Raw genomic sequence first — 21,503 nt, 5'->3', positions numbered from 1 at the left:
AATCGCGAGATATTATGGAACGATGATAAGTCGATTTGAAGAGCTCTACCTGTCGCTATCAAATCGCTGCTTTTCACACGAGAAAAAAGTGGAAGACTCGGAGAAAAAAAACGGAGAGGGCGAGAGAGTCACATCTACCCGGAAATGCATTCAACAGTAATAAAACGCTAATTCGATCAAGAGGTGTAATGAGCGACGTTATAACTAGCAGTCTCTGGAAAAAAAAGAGAAAGAAGAAGAGGGGAAAAAAAAGAGAGATAAGACAATGCGCGAGCATCCTCCTGAACGAGAAAAGAAAACTACGGGTCTTCGGAGCGCTCGGAATTATAAACGCACCACGCTCCGTTATGCGCATGCGCGCGTCACAAGCGGGTTTTCATCATTCGAAGAGAACTGCAAAGCCGCGCTGTGAAACGGCCGAGTAGTCCCGCTGGCTGGCTTGCTAAACTTTACGGTGGAACGAGGAGGTGGGCCAGTCGACGACCGCGTGGTGGGGAACGAAAGATAGTCATGAGGTTCGTGCTCGTAGGTGTTGTTGGCGCGAAGCGGAGAGAAGGGTAGGCCGGGCATGCGGCCGCGTGGAGGGAGAGCGGCCGAGACTACAGGGCCCGACTGTTCATGGACTCAGTAGCTCATGAGCGGCCTCACGATCGAGTTGTGGCTTTTTACGGGCGCCCCACTCGGAACTATCCACAAGATAACTGTAAATTTTCACCGAGTGAAGCAAGTGTCAGGATAGTGCCACGGACCTGTTGCCGGAAGTAACAAATTGTATGATTCAGTGTTTGCTCGTGAGTGACATTTCGACCGTAAGAACGTGTGGAAATAAGAACAACTCCTTCGGGATTAAGTTGGGACCCCGTTCCGAACGGTCCTGGCGTAGGCTCGTGCGGGAGGATATATATATATATATACACACACATACAGACAGAGATAATGATGGAATTTACAGGTTCATGATTGATAGTATCTTGTGTTCTAGCTGGATTTCGAACGGGAGTACTTTCGATCATGACTTTTTATGGTGCAAACGTGCTCCGGTTTGCCTTTTGACGTATCTGTTTGACGTGCAATCGTAACTGTACCCTATACTCTACTGCGACAGCAGACCTGACTTTGCCACTTCGATGTAGTGGCGGTGTGTTAAAGTGACGAAACGTCGTGCATCGCTCGCAACACCGGGTCACGATGCCAAAGATCTTCCTGATCAAGAATCGACTGCATCAGCAGCAGTTGCGGCTGCTGGAGTCGCAACATCTGAGCAAGAGCCCACCGCTCGGCAGCGGCAAGGACAGTCCACTTGGCAGCTCGGAACCGCTGAGTCTCATAGTCAACAAGGATCAATGTAAAGTGCCCTTCTTAATTAAAAAAAAAAAAAAAAACAGATGGAAAGCGGCATAACTTTGGCGATTTCCGTATTGCTCTAACACGTAGGTGGCGACACACAAAAACGCGCTGTGTGCCAGCGTTATATATATTTATTTATTTACTTTTTGAAATTATTCATTTACAAAATTATGTTAAATGACTATTTATATGACACTGAATATAAATGTCCCAGAAACATACCGGATATTTATTTTAAAAAATTAGATATGCAAACATTAAACACAACAATATTCTCAGTGTTTTAAATATTTTAAAATATATATTTCTAATTATTATTTTCTAACTTTAAGTACATTTAAATGTAAATTTTGTTGTAATTATTTCTTCTTAACAAAAATGTCCGACCAGAGTGTGTCCGGTCATCGGGACATTTACCTTCGTTCTAACAATGAATTTTAATTACAATTGTCAAAGTTACGTCGATTTCAACGTCCGATATGAAATTCCGCCCTTTCGTGCGCTGTACGATAGGATTTTAACGAGCGTTTCGGTTTGAAAAAAAATCTTTCTCTCCTTTTGTTGGATATCACAATTTTTTTTTTTTTTTTTTTGTTTTTGCTTAAATCGCGGTACAGATTCCCGCGCGCGTTCGTACGACGTATTATCGTCACCGCGCTCATCATTACGGGGAACGGATTAATAAAAGCGTGAGACAGTTTATCTTCATCTTTTCGGTAGTGCGTATGCGCGAGTTAAAATTTGATATACCGATTATCCGAACATTAAGGAAGCGTTGCGTGCAAATTTGAGATAACCGATCTCGACGGTTTAATCCTCCAATAAACTTCACTCAGCGCCGATAACCCAAATAACCGGGACGCGCGATTTTGTGGATCGCCTAAAACTTCTTCTCCCGGTTTGATGTTCTCTTTGCAGCTTGACGTGTGTGTATACCTTGCCTGTCGAGCGAGCGCACACAGAAAAAAAAATACCAAAAAAAAAAAGGGGGTAAAAAAGCGAACGCAAAATGTTGCACTTCTGCCGCAGGTGCGATCGTCTTTTAGGATACAGGTGCGATTGTAATTCGTGAGCGTATTCGTGACTGTATATCCGAACATTCGGAATCATCACAGGTACACGCCGCGGCGACGCGCAATTGCAAAGTTTCTCTCTCTCTCTCTCTCTCTCTCTCTTTCTCCTTCGTTTTTGTGAATCATTACCGCACACATTATGCTAATTGTCCTATATGCTAATTACGCGCATTGCTTTTTTCTTCTCGCATTTGCGCGACTAGTTCGTCATCACCGACGATTTCTTTCTCCGCGCGCTTTGTTTGCAGAAGAAACGTGATTTTTATTTTATTTATTTTTTTTTCTAACAGTAAAATCCCTTGAAAGAGAGAGAAAGAGAGAGAAAGAGAGAGAGAGAGAGAGATAGCGTTTGTTGCGGGTACCCGGTGTTGCGGATGCTTTTTTTCTTATCGCGATATTTCTTGATGATTCACCCGTCGAACGTTTGTTTCCTCGATGCGATGCAACACAATGCACACGCGTCTCTCTTATCAGTCGCGATGTTACGTCGAAAGCGCGCAAAACATTGCGGATTTGTCACTCGACGTCTCGTCGTCGTCCGCGGCAACAACCAATCTCTTAAAGAGAGAGAGAGAGAGAGAGAGATACAGAGCTAACATTTGCGCGTGCGGTCGTAATTTTTAATGAATCGCCGCTTCTGCGCGCGTCGCGGTTGCATAATGACACATTTACGTTGTTGTGCGAACGGTGTTTCGTCGACGAACGGTCATCTTCTTCCTTCGCGCGTCAGCCTCGGCGATAAAACGGTACAATGAGTAAACTGATTGGAAAAATATGCAATTGCGAGTAATATTTTCAAATGTTGCTTGCTTGTAAAAAAAATTAAAAGAAACAACGTCGAGGTCAGCTGACACAAATCCCGGAATTTAAATTTATTCCGCGAACGGAGACGCGCGCGTTTTAAAAGTGCTCGCGAAGAGCTCGCCGCGTTTACAAAAGGTCTCTGTCTCGCTCTCTCGCTCTCACGTTTCGATCGGGAATGTAATTCCCTCGCTTTTTGTAATTTCTAAGACAAACACGCACACGGGGGGATCAATCAGTCGCGTGTGAAAACATCGCGTGAGCGATGGGGCCCGCCGCTACTTTGTTTAGTTACGTAATTTACGGCCTAGCGCTTTTGGCGCGGTTCTATCAGTCGGTCCTCGGGGGCGAAGTCTAGTCGAGGTCAAATCGGGATAGTGCTTTTACAACGGTACAGTGAGTAGTAGGTGGAGACCGAAAATTATACATGTATATGTACACATATATATATATATGTACATATATGCGGAGTTCTAAAACTGGTTTAGGAAAGTGACCCGGGCGCGGTCTTCTCCCTCGTTTTCTTCTTTTGGATTTCTCTCTCGTTGTCCTCTTCGCTCCCGTCTCTCATTCCCGTTCCTCTTGTTCTTTCTCTACCGGCTCGTATTATAATACACATATAATATACACACACACATACACACATCGGTTTCCTGATTCTCGGTCCGCGCCAGGCGCGCTCCGAGATAATATGCGCGAAAGACAGACGGGTCTGGTACAGTGTCGACGGCCGTGCGACGTCGCAGGTGCACCGGATCGCTCTTTTTGGTCTATGTCATTAATTATACATGTTAATTATACGCACATATATATAGATACATGTAACGCAAAAACGATCGCTTTGCGCTCGCCGATTTTCAGCCACAAGCCACGCCAAATTGTTGTTTCCTTTCCGAAGCGTGACCGGCAGCGTATCCTCCGCGTGATCGCTTAATTAGCGCGGTTTAATGACGTTTTTAAGTGATTTATCGCTCCTCGTAAAAATTGTACGTTTCTCGTGTAAATATAGGTTCGTTAAATGTGCCGTCGTTTGAGAGTCCACCTCTTGTCCGCACATGTCGGACGAAACTTCGCCGCGCAGCCGTCTATCCTCTCTCGCGGTGACGAATATTCCGCGATCGGAAAAGTGCGTAAGTAAACGCATTACGTAAGCAATAACGCGTGTGCATCACGCACAGATCGCGAGGACATCAACGCGTATAAAACGTTTCGTCTGTTGCTCGCGTACTGTTTTCGAGCGAGCGACGAACGAACCTTCGAACGTTGAGATGAGCGATTGACGCGGAGACTTCAACGCCGGCGCGCGATGCAACGCGGCGCGCCGCGTTCAAGTGTCGAAGATTTTCTCTTCCCTCAAAGGCTTTTTTACATAAGATTTCGATTAAAAAAAAAAAAACTTTTCGCGACATTAACTTTCGAATTTTATACTACAAATGTATTTTTATAAATTTTTGAAAAAGGAGAGTTCCTCTATCGGATCGCGTTGTCACGCAAAGAGAGAAAAAGAAAGAGAGGAAGGGAGACTCTCTTTTTTTTAAATTTTACATTTGTTACATTTTTACAAATATTATTTTTTCCAATTTTTAAACATTTTGAACAATCACGCGATATCGATATATATATACATATATATATACGTGCACAAACAGAACTGATCTGGCACGAAACAACCGTTCTGCGATCTTGAACGTATCTGTTACGAATTCATGGCCGCGGCCTTAAAATGGCGGCGACTCCACTTACTCTAACGTGAATGTTAATGAGTTTCGCGAGTTGTGTTTGGTGTACGGCTGGACTATTAGGCAACCGAAATTCTTTCTTTCGTGTTACAAAGAGAAAGAGAGAGAGAGAGAGACAGGAGAGAAAGAGAGAGAGAAGAAATCCCCGTTAGAAAACAGAAACCTTCGATTTCGCGAAACAGTTGCGCAACGCGATGTAAACCCGCTGTCAGTGATCGCGCACGGTGCCCGCGACGGCCAAGGCGATCGTGCTGGCATTAGAATCTCGTCGTGGCACGCGGGAACTGTGGGAGGGATAGATAGAAGGTCGACCGGGGAGTCACTGACTAGAAATCTAACCGAACAGTTGTAGACTCCTCGCGAGATCCTCGATGATTTCATACGTAGAAAAATCAAATCGAATTTTATTGTTCCAGTTCCCCGTTACCTTACTATATTTTTTTTTTCTACGTAGACAAAAATCGTAACGCAATCCAATATTTTAACGTTTGAACCGTGTAAATTAATATAGAAAAATTTTCCTCTTTGTATTAAATTATTTAAAACAGATAGAAAACACACAGATGCGAGCAATATTCATCCGTAAACTGTATAATTATAAAGTGATATTTAAAATTATGATTCTTGTCTTTATAAACATTTTTCACGTTTTTATTACTTTGTTTATACGCAAGTTTGACGCACACACACGTATTTTCTTACAGCGAGGATAATAATTTATACTTATTTTAGCGCACGTGCGACTTGCTTTATCCGCGATGGAAATAGAATTTCTCTTATTGATAATCGCGACAAGATTATTACTTTTTTTTTTTTTTTTTTTTTTTTTGTTTCTTTCAACTCGGTCGCGGACTTCGATTCTGGATCGAGCTTGGCATTTTATGCAATTGCAGTGCGACGCACGCTCATTCCACTTAAGCCTGCGCTAGCTAGCCTCTACCAAAAGAGGATCGTGCCTGTCGCCGTGTGCATGGAATGCGTTAAATTCGACGCGACGAAGGGAGTTGGGAGCAGGGCCGGCGCAACCGGCCGTCAGATCTCGTACTACTACTTCTAAAATATCGAAATCATTTTAATCCCCGAATTAAAAAAGTGAGATTTTTGATTTTTTTTTTTTTTCTAAATTTTTTTCTAAATACGCGAAGACAAAAACTGATCGTCGAACCAGAAGTTCTAGTTCTTGAAGAAGGTTTGTTTCTCGAAACCTCGACAGTATTTTCGCTGAAAATGTGCATAAAAAAAAAAGGGGGAATTGCTTCGCGTTCGAAAGAGACGCCGTTAACGCGTCTTTCTCGCTGCATAACGTACACGTATGTAATCGGGCGCGTACATAGATAAATACTGTTACATCGAGCGCGCACACCGAGCGCTTTAACTGTCGTTGACACGCAGGTAATCGCGCTCGGTGACGCGCACCTGTTGCGCGCAGGCTAGTACACCAGGATGTGCAGTCATTGCGACGAATTACAATGCATCGCCCGTGAGCCCCGCGATGCGTGCATGCATGTCTAATCGCGCGCGCGCGCGCGCGGATATACGCGCGTGTGTGCGCGCTCACATCGCATAGGGGTACGCGGCACCGTGACGCACATTGAAAAGAAAAAAAAAAAGAGGCGTGAAATTAAACATTCAGCAAATTTCATAGCGAGTTTCTTCACTCGCTCGCGGTAAATTTTTTTTTTTTTTTTTTTTACCAAGAGACGCTTCGCGATTTTTTATTCCGCGCGAACTTTATCTCTCTCGACTTTCTTATCAATTTCACGTTAACTCGCCGTTTTGAGTTTTACGTGCGGACGAAATCCTCAGGTTGTGTGAAAGATTTCGCGGTGAGAATAAAAATTCCGAGTCTTTCAATATTTTCCTTTCAATATGTTATTAAAAATTAATTAACTCCAATAAATATTTTAAAAATCAAATTTGATGTAATAAAAAAAATATACATATGTACACATTCGGTGTAAACACAGAGCATTAAATTTAAATGCGTTTCGATTTTTCACGATTACGAAAACTATCTTTAGACCCTGTTTCTCTCAGACGCGAGAATTTACCTCGGAGATACCAACCGCATTGAAATCGCACCTGTGTAAATTACCCGTGAAAGGGCAACGGAGACTTGACGCAAATCTTACGGAACACTCCGCGGACACGTATATGTATATACATATATATATATAATATGTACGCGGCGAGAGATCCAGTGACTCGAAACGACACTGGACTTCTCCTCGTCGCGTGTATATACAGAGAGAACAGGTTCAGGTTCTCGTCGTCGTCGTCGTTGTCGTCGTCGTCGTCGTCGTCGTCGTCGTCGAAAGCGCCGGGAGAGCAGGTACATCGCGCACCTATATATATATTGGTATACGTCGTCTGTGATGCACACACACATCCAATATTACACGGCGCAACCCCGTATATACACACGCGCGCATAAAAGACGGCGCGAGTATATATACACACGGCGGCCGGCGGCTAATGGCGCAAGAGGGCCGTGACCGAAATTCTTTCCGAGCAAGGGGGCCAAGTGCAGAAAAGAACACTCGGCGCGATCAATCTCGCTCTGTACTAGACGCTGACGACAACACAATTCTTTCACGGGATTATCGTCGCGACGGCAATAATAATCTCGAGAGCCGGTACGGAAATAATTGAGTTGTTCACGTTGCAATTTGTTGAAATTTGCTGCGCGCGCGCGAGTATATCCTTGCAGTTTTTTGCGTTTTTTTTATATATTTTTATTTTTTTATTTTTATTTTTTTATTTTTATTTTTTTTATTTTTATTTTTTTTGAAGTTTGATATTCGGTTGTACGCTTTTTTTCGCAACGTGTATAGAGTTACGGTAAAACACGAATTGTGGTTTTTTTTGTTTTGTTTTTTATTTTTTCAACGGCGACACGATCTCCGCAAGAGATACAGTACTCCGACAAATGACACCGAATGACACCGCTCAGTCGCGACGATTTTGCCACGGTCTCTGATCTCGTTGTTGGGAAGCAAAAAAAAAAAATCTCTCGATCGAAACGAACGTCGAATGAGAGCCAAGGTGGGATTTTTGTTACACGCGTTTGTGTTATATCTCCCGCGTTACGTTATTGAAAATATCCCGACGTACAGAACATTTGTTTTGGAATATTAATTGTCGCGTCCCGCGATAAAGTCCGTGTTTTTGCACGAGAGAGTCATCGAGATTAGCGACTTTCCTTGACAATGACAAATTCGTGTGTCCAATTCTTACTGTAATTCTGTTGCGCAAAAACTTGTGCGAACAAAAGTGCGAAAGAGATGAATTCGATGCGGTATTGTACTCGTTGTCAGCGAACAAATTGAACAAAGAAAAGTTTGTTCTCCTGCTTCACTTTTTTTTAAACGATCGGTATCCAATAGCTTCGTTTTATCTCTTTGACTTGAATTTTTTTCGGCACTAATGTAACGTAATTGGCTCGCCTTAAGTCAGAGAATTAAATTTGTGTGCACCTCTGTTAAAAGTACATACACTCTGTTTAATTGACCCTGTTATCTTCACAACCGCGACCAAAAGATTTCGAACACCCTGGATCTATTTTTCTCTTACTCGCTGGAACTTTGTTTCCTCTCGTCGCGCAAAATACCGACAATTTACCGGTTGTAACTTTTCACTGAGTGCCAAGGTCAAGCGAGAAACGTCGTTGTCAAGTAACGCCTTGACTTTCTGCCGGACTGTAGAAAGGAACTCTCTGAAGCGTGGCACCAGCAAGAGAGACACGCACATATGTGTGTGTGAGCGTGTAATTTACGTACGTACGCGCGTGTGTTCCTCGTTGCTTCTAGGAAGCGCAGAACTCGTATGCGACTCGTATACGCATCCGTCGATCTGTTTGACGGAAAACCGGAGGAAAACAGCATCTCGTCTCTACTTATGAGAGTTGTTTACGCTGTAGATTTGTTTACGATTTGTTTACGAGACAAAATTCCGTAAAAGCGCGAACATGAATGTTTTTCATTAATTATTGAACTGCGTTATTTTCCGAACACGGCTGTCGGATCATTCGCGGCTGATCATGCGGCGGAGGAAATACACATCGGTTGTTCTGCACGCGTCCATTACGTAAAGCGACCAAGTGGTGGCCGCGTGTGTCACCTTGTCCGCGTGACGAAGCCTCAACCCACGCACGGTACCGCTACGCAAACGCTATACGCAGATACTGCGGTACGCGCGCGTTCATGTGTGCGAATATCGCACCTTTTTTCAATGTTCCTAATTTTTTTTTTTTTTTTTTTTTTTTTTTTTTTTTTTTTTTACTTTTTTGCTTTTGCGTGTGTGTGTAAGAACAATGTCAATTTTTATTTTATTTTTATCTGCATTGCAAACGAGATATTAAAAACAAATTGTACCAGCAAATATCAAGCCTCCGAAAAATTTTATATAAAATTATTATATTTGTAATAATATAATAATTTAATATAATAATTAATATATAATGTGTATATATTTCTGTTATATTCTTTTTATTCCCGCGGCGGCACTAAGTCTCGATTTGTTTTCTCGTTTTCTTGAAATTTTTTCTCGTATACATAACTCCGTCGAAAATAAAATATATAAATTAATACAAAGTTACTTTTTTAGTATAAAAAATACAATATAAATCAACACCCCCCCCCCCCCCCACAAAACCGTCGCGCGAGAGGATTCGCGGCGCGCGTGTAACCAAGCCTCTGCCGGAGAGGAGTTCGCGACCAGATTCAGTCGAGATCCTGTTGCGAGTTTCTCGTTGTTTGCGGGCGCTCGATGTTACATCGTCGACCGTACGTTGTATGTGGTAATGTCTGGTCGCGATCTGAACGAAACCGTGGCTTAGTCCGACCTACTTACGGTCGACCGCTCCCCTGCGCGAGAGAGTCCTTTTTTTCTCAGATTTTTCCTTTCCTTTCGACTGAGCGCCGGCACGACGCGCTGTTTGTAACACACACACACGCCGCGAGTTTGCATACCGGGGGAACAATGTATCGCACGATGAAGTAATCGACGCGCGTTCTCCGCGCCAACGTGTGCATATGTCCGCGGAACATATGCACGGGATTTACGGGTTGTGTCGTAAACGTCACCGGGACGGGATGTTTTATCGCCGTTCTTGAGAAAAACGCGCGCCGCGTTTAAATCTATATATCGATAGAGTCGGAGAGTCGATTGACGTATCTCGTTGTCCACACCCCGGCGTTCAACTACGTGATATTCTCATTTAGCGCAATTCTCACGTTTATAGGCGCGCGTTCAACACGACGACGCCGTTCAAAACGGTATAGAGTTCAGGGATTAGACGTGGTGGTTTAAATGGGAACTTTGAAGATTGTGTTTGTCTCGAACTACCTGCGACTTTCGCTCTTTCGAGAAAATATTTCAGAAAATCTCAGAAAATATTTCGTTGACTATATTCGCTGACTATTCGTTGAGGTTGAGGTTACTACAATAATGTAGCGAACCTAAACATACTTAGCACAGAAATGATCGAAAAAACATCGATTATTCGACCAATGACTCGCATGTCGAGTCGAACAAGCGTATATATAATATACGCGCGTTCTTCGCCCGGCAGTTTCCTTGTTTGTACAAAAATTGTTGTTGAGGAGATTCGCTCGTTGCGTCGAGCATTTTGAATCTTCTCGATTTTATTTCAGACACATTGTTTCGTAAGATGAACCGTTTTCTCCGCTTTCGGGTCGCGGTCGGTTTTCTTTGAAGAAAACTGTGAAAAAACGTTTTTTGAAAACTTACGGATCCCGTTTCGTGCGTGTTATTTTATATCTCGCATCTTAGCGATGAAAAATCCACTTTGTTTCGAAGTACGACGAAAAATGTTTTCGCGTTTTTTCATTCATTGAATTAATTTCGATAAAATTGATTGTTTTTATAGTAAATAGCCCGCGTCGAATATTTATTGGAATTTTCTCACCCGCTTTCCGCTCGTGATTGATCTCTCCTTCTCGTCTTCTGGCTGCTCGCCGCGAACAAGTCCGTTCCTCTCGATTCCAACTCGATGTACCGGTTCTTTCATTTTATTTCTTCTCGGTCTCTCTCTCTTTCTCTCAGTTTGAAGAAATCAGACGGAGAGAAAAACAAGCGAAAGGAAAAATAAGAAAGAGAGAGAGACAGAGCGGACGAACGCAGAGGGAACGAGTCAAGAGAAGAGAACCAGCCGGACAACAAGCGAGAGGGAGAAAAAGGAAAGAAAGAGAAAGAGAGAGAGAGAGAGAGAGAGTCGAAGATAGAGGCAGAGGCGTGCATCGGTACCTCGGTCACGGTGCGATCGCGCAAGTATTTATAGCGCGGCCGAACCTGTTAGGGGGATTTGGTTAGAGGAAACTCCATGCGCGCACGCGGACGAGAGACGCGGTTTTCTCTCCGCCCGTATTACCGAAGGTTGCCCAACCAACGGAACACTCATTTTTGGGGACCGTGTGGCGGGTTACCTTCGGGTTATATCTCTCTGGGTTCTCTGATGCAAGCGATTGCGTAAAGAAGTCGTTAGACGTCTCGTCTAATTCCGTAGCTTCGAGGTCGGAATCAAAAGTCTCAGAAAGACGAAGGAAATTCGAAATCCCATGTCGTAACACATAAAATGAAGAATTTTTTATACATTCTTTATTCGTGCGCGATAGAGCACGAGTAAAATTGATTTCAACAGAATTTTTTGAGTTGACGCAAGAATCGTAGTGGGGGGGAGTTGATAAGTATCCGAAATAGCGACGGTGGCATCACACATTGCGCTATTGCCGTTATTGGCAAGTTACATCTTTTGAAAGAATGAATGTCAAATGTTGAGTCATTATCGCACGTAGCGCTTGTGCGCGATACAACAGCATGATGTGATATTATATTGTCGCTATAAATGCGTCTCGTTTCGGATACTTATCAATCGTTCTCTTGTATATTTTTATTACACAATACACGTATATTAATTATATTATTATATTTTATTATATTTATATTATTATATTTTTGTTGATTAATTATATCTTAAATTTATTATATTTTATTATTTTGTTTATTTTTTGAATATTTACAATATATCAATTATTTGGTAATAACGGGAGGTATAAATCTGTCGCAAGAGTTGTTTTTTTTTTTATATCGCGGTAGACAGAAAAAAAAAATTTTCGTTAACGAGGAGAGACGTGAAATAACGTGCGGCGACACACGAGTGACTTCAATGCGCGGTCGCTTCGAGAGAGAGACACGTGAGCGGGGTGAGGACCGTAAACCGTTTTTGTATGGCTTGCCGTTCTTTAATTAAAAACGGTTACCACGGTGAATGCAAGTATATATGTACACGTAATATACACACGTTATATACACACGCGCATTATGTGGTTGCGTGAGTGTGTGCGCTTGCGAGCATCGCGAGGGCGCGCGTTGAAAATTGCCGGGCGAGGAGAAGCCGGCGATCACGTTCGCGCGCGAAGGACGTGCGAGCGCAGAAACTGTAGCCCGGCATACGGTACCTGCGAATCTTCAAGGTTGCTCGTAAATTCAGACAGCGGGCCACAACCGCCGCCACCGCCGTCGACGCCGCCGCCGCGGTTATGACTCTATGTGTGTCTCGTCGCGCATTACGTATGCCTTACGCGCGAGGTCTCCTGTCGTTCCACCTATATTGAGATTCAATTCTTGTCGTCTTTGAGCGCGAACACTGCCGCGAATACGCGTCGACGGCATAATATCGCGCGAATCTCGGAAAAAAAAAAGGAGGAAGTATGTTCATTTCAACGCACCTTGAAGCTGATTGACAATTGGTCGCCTTATACTGTTGGTTGTTTCCTCCACTTGCCGATTTCTACTCTATAACAGAAAAAAAAAGACGATATATTTTTTTATAATAATAGCAATAACAATTCATTTCTACACCGGCCGCGAAGACGTGAAAATATTTTACAAAAAATTGACTTTTTTAAATATAAAACACTCACGCAATAAGATGGAAAAATTCTCAGCCTCTCTAAAATGAAACTTTTCTATCATTTTTCTTATGCGATCTCTTTCTCTCTTTATGTTGTTTTAAAACAAACGCCAAGAATCAAATATTTTACGCAAACAAACAAGTTACAACAATAAACGATTGAACGATTGAGTTTTAGAGAATGAAGGGCAGAGTTTCTCGGTCGAGACTGAATCAAGAAAGAACGACGGGGATTCGCAACACAGTGTGTCAAAAAGTCTTGCTCTTTTCTTCGACAGATCGCGACAAGACCGATGACGATCGCGCGACCACCCCGGAATCGTTACGCAGCACCAGTCCGGCGCCGTCGCCGCCGCTCCCGCAACCGGCGAGCAGCGTCGCGAGTCCGCCACCCAGACGATTCATCTCCAGCATCCTCGGCGGCGATGTGCCGTACGGTAGCAGACGTCACGTGCTCACCCGGGCGGAGCGGAAGGAGTACAGCAGCCCGCCGATAGCCACGGACGAGCCCTCTCAGTTCCTGACGAAGTCGGAGAGGATCGCGCTGCCGAGACCGCAGACGCCGCCGAAGAAACCGCACGTCGAGCCGCCCACCAGGGCCTCGGTTATCCAGAGGGTGCCGCCCCAGGGCCAGTCCAGGAAAGAGAAGAACAAGATCGAGATCGAGAGGATCGACGCGATACAGACTCACGAACCGGAACAGGTAAAACCGATCGATTATTGCAAATCAATCGAGCGAGCAAAAAGATGGGCACTTCTCGACGACGCGCAAATTCATCAAAATTGTACATGAAGTACGTTCGACGCGTCGTCGTCTCTCACATATATTTGAAAACACCGTACATTTATCTATGTGTTCGCACGCGTGTCGATAAATATGCGAAAGTAAACAGACACAAGGAATACGCGCGTACGTTACGTTACGCGACCGTGTTCCGCGCGTTTTCGATCACATATAATCGCGTCTCGATCTTCTCACATCCTCGTTTGGTTTCAACTCTACACGAGACGAGAAACGTCCGGTGTAGAGTGTCTCGCGACACTGTTTGTCGGACGACGAAGATTTTTGATTGTTTTTTTTTTTTTGTTTTTTCTAAATAAAAATATATACATGATTATCATTTAAGACGATTTTCAGACAGAAGAGGGAGCGTAGGATCCTGTTATTAAGCTTAATGCGGTCACGCTTCGTTAACCTCGACTCTCGCAATTCTCACATACATCTCATGCATTATGCATATAGCGACGGATCAGATAAAGAAGGGCAAGGAAAATATTCCACGGCACTGCGCATAGTAACATCAGCTTTCTCAAGCTCGCTGCTGAAACTCGCATGCTAACATTTTTTTTCGGGGGTTGTTCCGGAGATTGTGTGTGTCGCGTTCTAACACATCGCCGCACGCGCGTCTTCGTGAAAATCCACGTCTTCGTGGATGGGAAATGAAAAAGAGACAAGCGCCGAGTTGAAACTTTCTATCGGAAACGCATAGTATGTAGTCTCTCGAGCTTCTCGATAAAGCTTTTAGGGGTTCTCGATCACGGTCGTTGATAAATCGTCGTTCGATGCATCAACGTCGAGAAGTGCCTATCTGGTAAAATAGAGATAAAAAAGAGTTGTAGGTTATAAAACGCTCGAGGAGAAAAAGCGGGTCCGCGGAGACGGACGGACGGGAGGGAGAAGAAGAAATCTATAATCCTCAAAGCGATGAGACAGCGAGCCCGACTGGAAACAGCGGGATGAAAAAAAAAAAAAGAACGTAATAATCTCGCTGACATGCAGCACAAAGGAAGAAATCAACGAAATGAGACAGATAAAAAAAAAAAAAACATCAACTAATTGATTGCGAATTGTTAGATTTTGAGCACGTGTGACGCGTTATACTGTTACTCAACATAATTCAGTTACTGTGTGTTGTTGTATTATTTTAATTATCGTTATACCGCTTTTGTATCATCATCTGCTGCTGTTTGCCTTCTTGCCTTCGTCGCTTTTACCGCTTTTCTTATTTCGAGACGCTACTCAACAATCGCACAAATTCTATTCTGTCGCTTCGTTTTCATCTGTGCGCGAATAATCTTTCTCTCTTTCTCTCTCTCTCTTTCTCTAAAATAATCAAAACTATTTCTTCATCTTTTTAGCAATTAACACATCTTCACCTCGTACTTGACATGTTTTCGGAAGTTATGGGAGTTTGGAAAAAAAACATCTTACTTACACAACTTTGCATGGTTTTGGCGAGTGCGGACGTGGGAAACAAATAGAGCGGGGAAAAAGTTGAGCGAGAAAGAGCGTAGGTTGAGAAATCGTCTCTCTTGACGAGTTTGTCTCGCGCGAAAGATAAAATAATAATCTCGCCTTGATGCGACGACAGAAGCGAGGATAATCATCAGACGAGAATTCCGCGATTTTTTCAGGAACAGCCCATAGATTACGCGGTACCGAAACGGAAGGAGGAGGACGATGAGAAATGTCGCGAGGGAGCGGTGGCGTCGCGCGCTTCCGGGAATTCGATCGCGAGATCGCTGCTGGCCGTGAAGCTGTCCGGCTCGCACGTGGTGCAGGCGGCAGCGGGTCACGGCAGATCATCGAATTCGGGAGGAAACGGCTCCTCCGGCGGGAGCGGCGGCGGCAGCGGCGGCACTTCCGGTAGCTCCTCACCCTCGAACAACAACAGCGGCACCATGATCGGCGGTGGTTGCAGCAACGGTGCGATGATCGGTGGATGTGGTGGCGGAGGAGGAGGCGGCGGTAGCGGCGGTACCGTCGGTGGCGGTGCGGGCGCGGGGGGCATGCCCCCCGGAGGCAACGGGGGTCGCGGCAACTACGGTCCGAGCTCGCCGCCAACGGGATCCCTGCCGCCGTTCTACGAGTCGCTCAAGGGTGGCAACAATCTCGCCAACTTCGCCAATCAGTACAACACCGCGCAAGGTACGTTCGAAATTGCTTTCTTCTGTCCGATTACCGGGACACATTGGGACACTTTGTTTTATTTATTATTATCAATTAATTCTTAAAGCAAATTTTTCTGTAGGAAACGCGTATCTCACACCATTGACGGCGGTCGGGATCGACTGCGACACCGGTCAGCAGGATAGCTCGCAGCACGCGCAGTACAACGCGCAGGAAGGCAAACAATATTCGCTGCTACAGAATGTCTGCGCGAACGTGTGCGCGTCTTACGGGCTGACGTTCAAAGAGGAAGAAGAAGAGCTCGGTGCCTACAAGATACAAGCGAACGACCTGTTGTCCGGCCAGTACGGCGCTTACGACGTCACCGACACGGGAATGATGGTGGACATGGTGACCGGTACCGTCGTCGATCCGTTGCAGTTCACCGCCGCAACTCTGACCTTCAACTCGCCGTCCGATCACACCGCGCTACTTGAGAGCCTGAGCGACGCCGCCGATCTCCTGCTGCCCAGATTGCAGACCGAGGACGGCGGTAGCGATCTTCTCGACGAGTCGCTGCACTCACCCGCGTCGACCGGCAGCAGCGGAATCGGTCAGGACTCCGGTCAGATGACCACTCCCGTCGAGCCCAGCGTCGATCCTTTCCCCGAGCACAGCATGGCCCTAACCAGAGGCTTCGACACGAGGTGAGTGAACCGGCGTCGTGAGAACTATCGCGCTCGGCGATAGTCGCGTCACGCCGACCGTGAGTTTTGATCGAAAAAAAAAAAAAAAGAAAACATGCGCGCACCGATCTATACGCGATTGTTCGCATCGCCTTTCTCTCTAGACACTACACAACTCCGCAACACTTCAACACGTCCAAGCTCGCGGGATTGAGCTACACAGCCGCCGGCGAGTCGAGCTATCAGCCGTTGTCGAAGGAACGTCCGGAACTCGCTTTGCACGTAAATCAGAATCACCCGCATCAACAGGATCAGCAGCAGTTGCAGATCCAGGTGCAGCTGCAGCAGCAGAAGCAACCTTCCACGTCGCCGCAACAACAGCAGCAGCAGCAGCAACAACAACAACAGCAGCAGCAGCAGCAGCAGCAGCAGCATCAGGGCCTCCTCAGCCCTGGATTGAGTTTCGCTGGTAATGGTGAGTCGTTGTGACGATGTGCTTTTCATAGTTCACGCACAGTGAGTGACCTTACACCGGTTTAGATTTGAGATCAATTGCGTTAACGGGATATTATCAAAGGTTTAGAATTGGACTCCGGCAGCAGCGTGGGCGGAAGTCTACCGAGCCCGGGCACCGCCAGTTGTTCTCTAGACGGTACTTCTGCCAATACTTCGCCGTCGTGCGCGCTAGCGGAGCACGCTCACAGCCCGGTTGTGTCGCCCAGCACAGTTGCAGCCCAAACCACCGGATCGGTAGGCGAACCGCCGCTCTCGCAACGGGTCGGTGTACTTCAACAAAGGGTAAGCGACCCAAATTGATCCAGGCAAAGGCATATCTTTTCGTTTCGCAATATTAAATCACGCGGAAGCGTGTAATTTACCAGGAGAAGCGGGATCGACTCGGTCCTCATCTTCGCGACTTGGCTCGCGACTTGATTCCTCACGATATATTCGAAGCGCGAATATCTTTCGACGCGTCCGAATATATCCCGGGGTGCGCGTTATGCAATGTCCATCAATTTGAGTGCTTCATCCGAAGTGTTGTTGATCAAAACCGTACCGGGAAAAAAAAAAAACAAACACTCGAATTAACGCGATTTGTTGTCGGCTTGCAGTTGGGTTTACCGAGCGACTGTCAGATAGAATTTGTAAACGGTGGTCACGGCATAAAGAATCCTCTGGCGATCGAGGGTCAAAGACAGGCGGCGGCCAATCGTGACGAAGAGAGAGCAAATCGAACTCCACCTGGCAAGGTACGGCTGCGTGTAAAAAACCGTCGTCATTATTGAGAATATAACCCGGTGAATACGCAACATGAGTTATTGTCGTATCAAACCGTGAAGATGATCACCGTGAAATTAAGTCGTTAAAGTCCATTAAATCGGTATGTCATTTGTATGTTTGCTCAATAGGACGACGATCCCAATCGTTTCACCTGCCGCGTGTGCAGCAAAAACTTCAGCCTGCAGCGACTTCTCAATCGCCACATGAAGTGTCACAGCGACGTGAAGCGTTACCTCTGCACGTTCTGCGGCAAGGGCTTCAACGACACGTTCGATCTGAAAAGGCACACGCGAACGCACACGGGAGTGCGGCCGTACAAGTGTTTCCTCTGCGAGAAGAGTTTCACGCAGAGGTGCTCCCTGGAGAGTCACGGTCAAAAAGTTCACGGCGTTCAGCATCAGTACGCGTACAAGGAGCGGCGTGCCAAGGTAAAGTATCTTTTTTTTTTTGACGTAGCGATAAGATGAATATCCCCGGACGCGTGTATCGGTAGCCCGCCGCCCGCCGCTTTATTAAAGAAATAATGATTAAATATGTAACTATTAACATTTTTCAATATTTTAAATATTTTTTGTAGACACTACTAATATTATTTACTTATTTATAAATTGTTATAATTATTTCTTTAATAAATGTCCGACCAGGTACTTGTTCTATGATTGGGACATTTACCTTATCCCGAAACAAAGAAAACGAGTTGAGTGACATTATTCCTCTCTTTGATCGATCCGACAGATGTACGTTTGCGAGGAATGCGGACACACCACGCACGAGCCGGAGGTGCACTATCTTCACCTGAAGGAGCAACATCCTTACAGCCCGGCGCTGCTCAAGTTCTACGACAAGCGGCACTTCAAGTTCACTAACAGCAACTTCGCCAATATGTTGCTCCAGGTGGGCACAGACTCCGCGTAGACACACACAGATAGTAAAAAAAAAAAAAAAAAAAATCTTGAAACAAAAAAAAAAGCGTGTTAGAAATAGAAGATTGCACGTTGAATTAATCAACGGTCTGATGTGTAGGGAGGCTTCAATACTCGAACGAACAAAACAAAATACACAGCGCGGTATGCAAGAACATGAAAATTGTTCTTGTTGATGTAACTCTTCAGGGTGGCCTGTTGCAACGAGGGGACTCGCGGAATACGGACAGCTGCGGCTTCGCGGAGCGACGGGAGATCGCGTCGAAGAGCACCGAGGCGCCGCATCAGCAGACTACGACCAGCTTCTGAATCCGAGTTCGAATACGAGAGATAGAGAGAGAGAGAGAGAGAGAGAGAGAGAGAAAACAAAAGAGAGAAAGAAAAAGAGAGTGAGACCGATCAGTTCTCCGACGACGAGAGGACGGGCCGGAGTCGCGCGAAAAGTACCTGGCCAGAAGGTGGCTCCTACGATTCACTGGAAACGATCATCGAAGTTGCCCGGACGGCAGAGGATCGACTTTAGCAGATCTGTAACCGATTCGATTCTCGCCGAACCTTTAAAGAGGAAGAGGAGCGAAAAAACGAAGAGAGTAAGAAAAAATTCTTGCACGCAGCTAGAACGAAGTATTATTCTCTTCTTTTCCAGTGGTTTTTTTTTTTTAAAGACAATATTGTCGTTATGTAAAAGACAGATAAAGTGTTTAAGAAATCGGAGCGCGCAAACGTAGCATTAAGCCACAGCGATTGACGATATAAGTTTCTCGACGGATGTTACATTTATTTTTATTTTTATTTTTATTTTTATTTTTTTTTTTAGACTTTAGAGCGCGACGACGACAATAAATCGTCGAATGATTAAAACTCTCTCACTCCTGCGTCTCGCGAGCAAGTAATTTCAGAACGTGTACCTGTTGCGGGTTTCTCTAACGTCCTGAATTTGTTGTAGATGTTTGTAGAGAACGTTTGTTTTTCTTGTCCAGTTACGTATATATAACTTTAATTTTTTAATAATCGATTTAACTTATAAGAGAAGATCCCGTCGCGACTGAATGAAGAGATTGTAGAAAAGAGGATACGTCTCTCGTATAGGTGACACATGTATAAAAAAAACGTTATTTCACTCGCACACACACATTCTTGCGCGCGCACAACATACACACATTACACACGCACACATACATACACACACATTATTTCGCACATCATCATCGCGCATATAATTTTTTTTTTTTTTTTTTTTTTTTTTTTTTTTCCAATAGAAAATATAATATTTTGGGGCACTATGTATCGAGCAGACACACCCAAAGACTCGGATAGAACGTTTCAGGAATGCCGATCATCCTCGGCGACGAGCCGGGGATAAGGAAAAGAGTGCGATTTATACGGGAAGACTGTTTTTTTTTTTTTTCTCAGAGATTTACGGCGAGTTACGTTGTTTTTCGACTCGATGGGGGGGAGAACGTGGAAAATGTTGACGTCGCGATCGCGCCCACGCGTTTCCGCGATCGCGATCTCTCCGTCACGGAATTTTCCGTTTTTTTTTATTTTTTTTTTTATTTTTTTTTTTATTTTTTTTTTATCTTCGATCGTTAGATCATCTCGGAATCGAAGATATTCGCGCTGCTCGAGCGCCGCGGAACGGGGCGAGAGATCACGAGGGGGGAGGGGGGAGGAAAGAAGGTGACTTTGCACCGTACCATTGTATAGAAATACGAGACCTGTGTATCGGCGTTCGGCGAACTAATCGCGTCGGAAATAATTAAAATTGACTTGCTTTTATTTCTCTCAATGATATAAACGACGATCTTTTTTTTATTATCGGGAGTCAAAATTATCGAACAGCCTCGAAGAAAGAGAGACGCTCGCTGTGTCTCTCTCTGTAATCATCGCTCTTTTATAATCGCGTTTATCGAAATGAAATACGCGATAATATAACCGTGCACTTAAAACAAACAAAAAACAAATAAAGAGCTTCAATTTTTAAACTATCTTTCGCGCATTATTTTTCTAAATGCCGATATCGCACGTACATATATATATATACACACATATATATATTACATAGATGTATCTTATAGTTAAGTGTTTAACCGAAACGTACTTTAACGGATAATCTGTGATATGATAAGATTTAAAAAAAGAGAGACAGTTTTTTTTCATTATGGCTCCTCCGCGCATCACCGGGATTCTCACTTTTTCCGCTGTTGTTGCACCACACAACGGGTTTTCTTCACGGGGAAAGGGACACGGGGAGGAAGAAAAAGGAGGAGGGGCGCGCACACTCTCTGTAATCGCATCATCCACGCGCGCGCGCGCGCACACACACATACACACACACATACAAACACACGTACATCCATACATACGATACACAAAAACGGGATTTCGTGCAATTCTAAGGTGGCAGAAACCTTTCTTCAAATCGGGCGTGTAACACAAGCGATATATATTTGTGCACGTAAGCGATATATATATACATATATATATATATACATATATCGCGCTCGATTTCCCTTCCACAAATTTAATCGCGGAGACGAGTCGTGTCGTGTATTATTTCGCTCGCGTCGTCCCGGGAAGAGAAGAGATCACCGGGTCCGCGATTCTTCCGCGAGACTTCTTTGAGTTCGCTCAAACACACGCACACACACAACAACATGGATCGAACGGCGTGAGCGGCTAATCGGGAAGCGATCAACAACAACAACCCTTTGAAACGCGAGGGGACTTATACTACGTAACGCACGCGCAGCGTGTCTTCTTCTTTTACGCGACAGTTTTTCTTCAGAGACTTGCACTCTCTTCTCCTCACAAACGTCGAAAAACACTA

At 44.8% G+C, this 21,503-nt stretch overlaps 1 protein-coding gene across 1 annotated transcript; it reads left to right on the top strand.

Annotated features, from left to right (window-relative positions):
- Window positions 1-649: 649 nt before the first annotated feature.
- LOC109852121 (protein ovo-like) lies at window positions 650-19,838 on the top strand. The gene is made up of 10 exons (XM_020422974.1): window positions 650-1,345; window positions 13,172-13,596; window positions 15,309-15,822; window positions 15,926-16,490; window positions 16,634-16,944; window positions 17,047-17,219; window positions 17,582-17,719; window positions 17,879-18,178; window positions 18,486-18,644; window positions 18,774-19,838. Exons 1-10 carry the CDS (start codon window positions 1,189-1,191, stop codon window positions 18,831-18,833), a joined length of 2,802 nt encoding a protein of 933 aa, XP_020278563.1. The 5' UTR covers window positions 650-1,188; the 3' UTR covers window positions 18,834-19,838.
- Window positions 19,839-21,503: the final 1,665 nt, after the last annotated feature.

This window comes from Pseudomyrmex gracilis, unplaced genomic scaffold, assembly GCF_002006095.1.
Source record: "Pseudomyrmex gracilis isolate BER0280 unplaced genomic scaffold, ASM200609v1 scaffold_24, whole genome shotgun sequence".
Classification (NCBI taxonomy): domain Eukaryota; kingdom Metazoa; phylum Arthropoda; class Insecta; order Hymenoptera; family Formicidae; genus Pseudomyrmex; species Pseudomyrmex gracilis.
The sequence above is the reverse complement of the archived record's forward strand: the minus strand, read 5'-3'. Positions and strand labels throughout refer to the sequence as shown.

Coding starts and splice junctions, on each gene's coding strand:
- LOC109852121 (XM_020422974.1), top strand. CDS start 1,189: ATGCCAAAGATCTTCCTGATCAAGAATCGACTGCATCAGCAGCAGTTG. Junction 1,346..13,171: donor CATAGTCAACAAGGATCAAT/GTAAAGTGCCCT, acceptor TTTCTTCGACAG/ATCGCGACAAGACCGATGAC. Junction 18,645..18,773: donor TCGCCAATATGTTGCTCCAG/GTGGGCACAGAC, acceptor TCTGATGTGTAG/GGAGGCTTCAATACTCGAAC.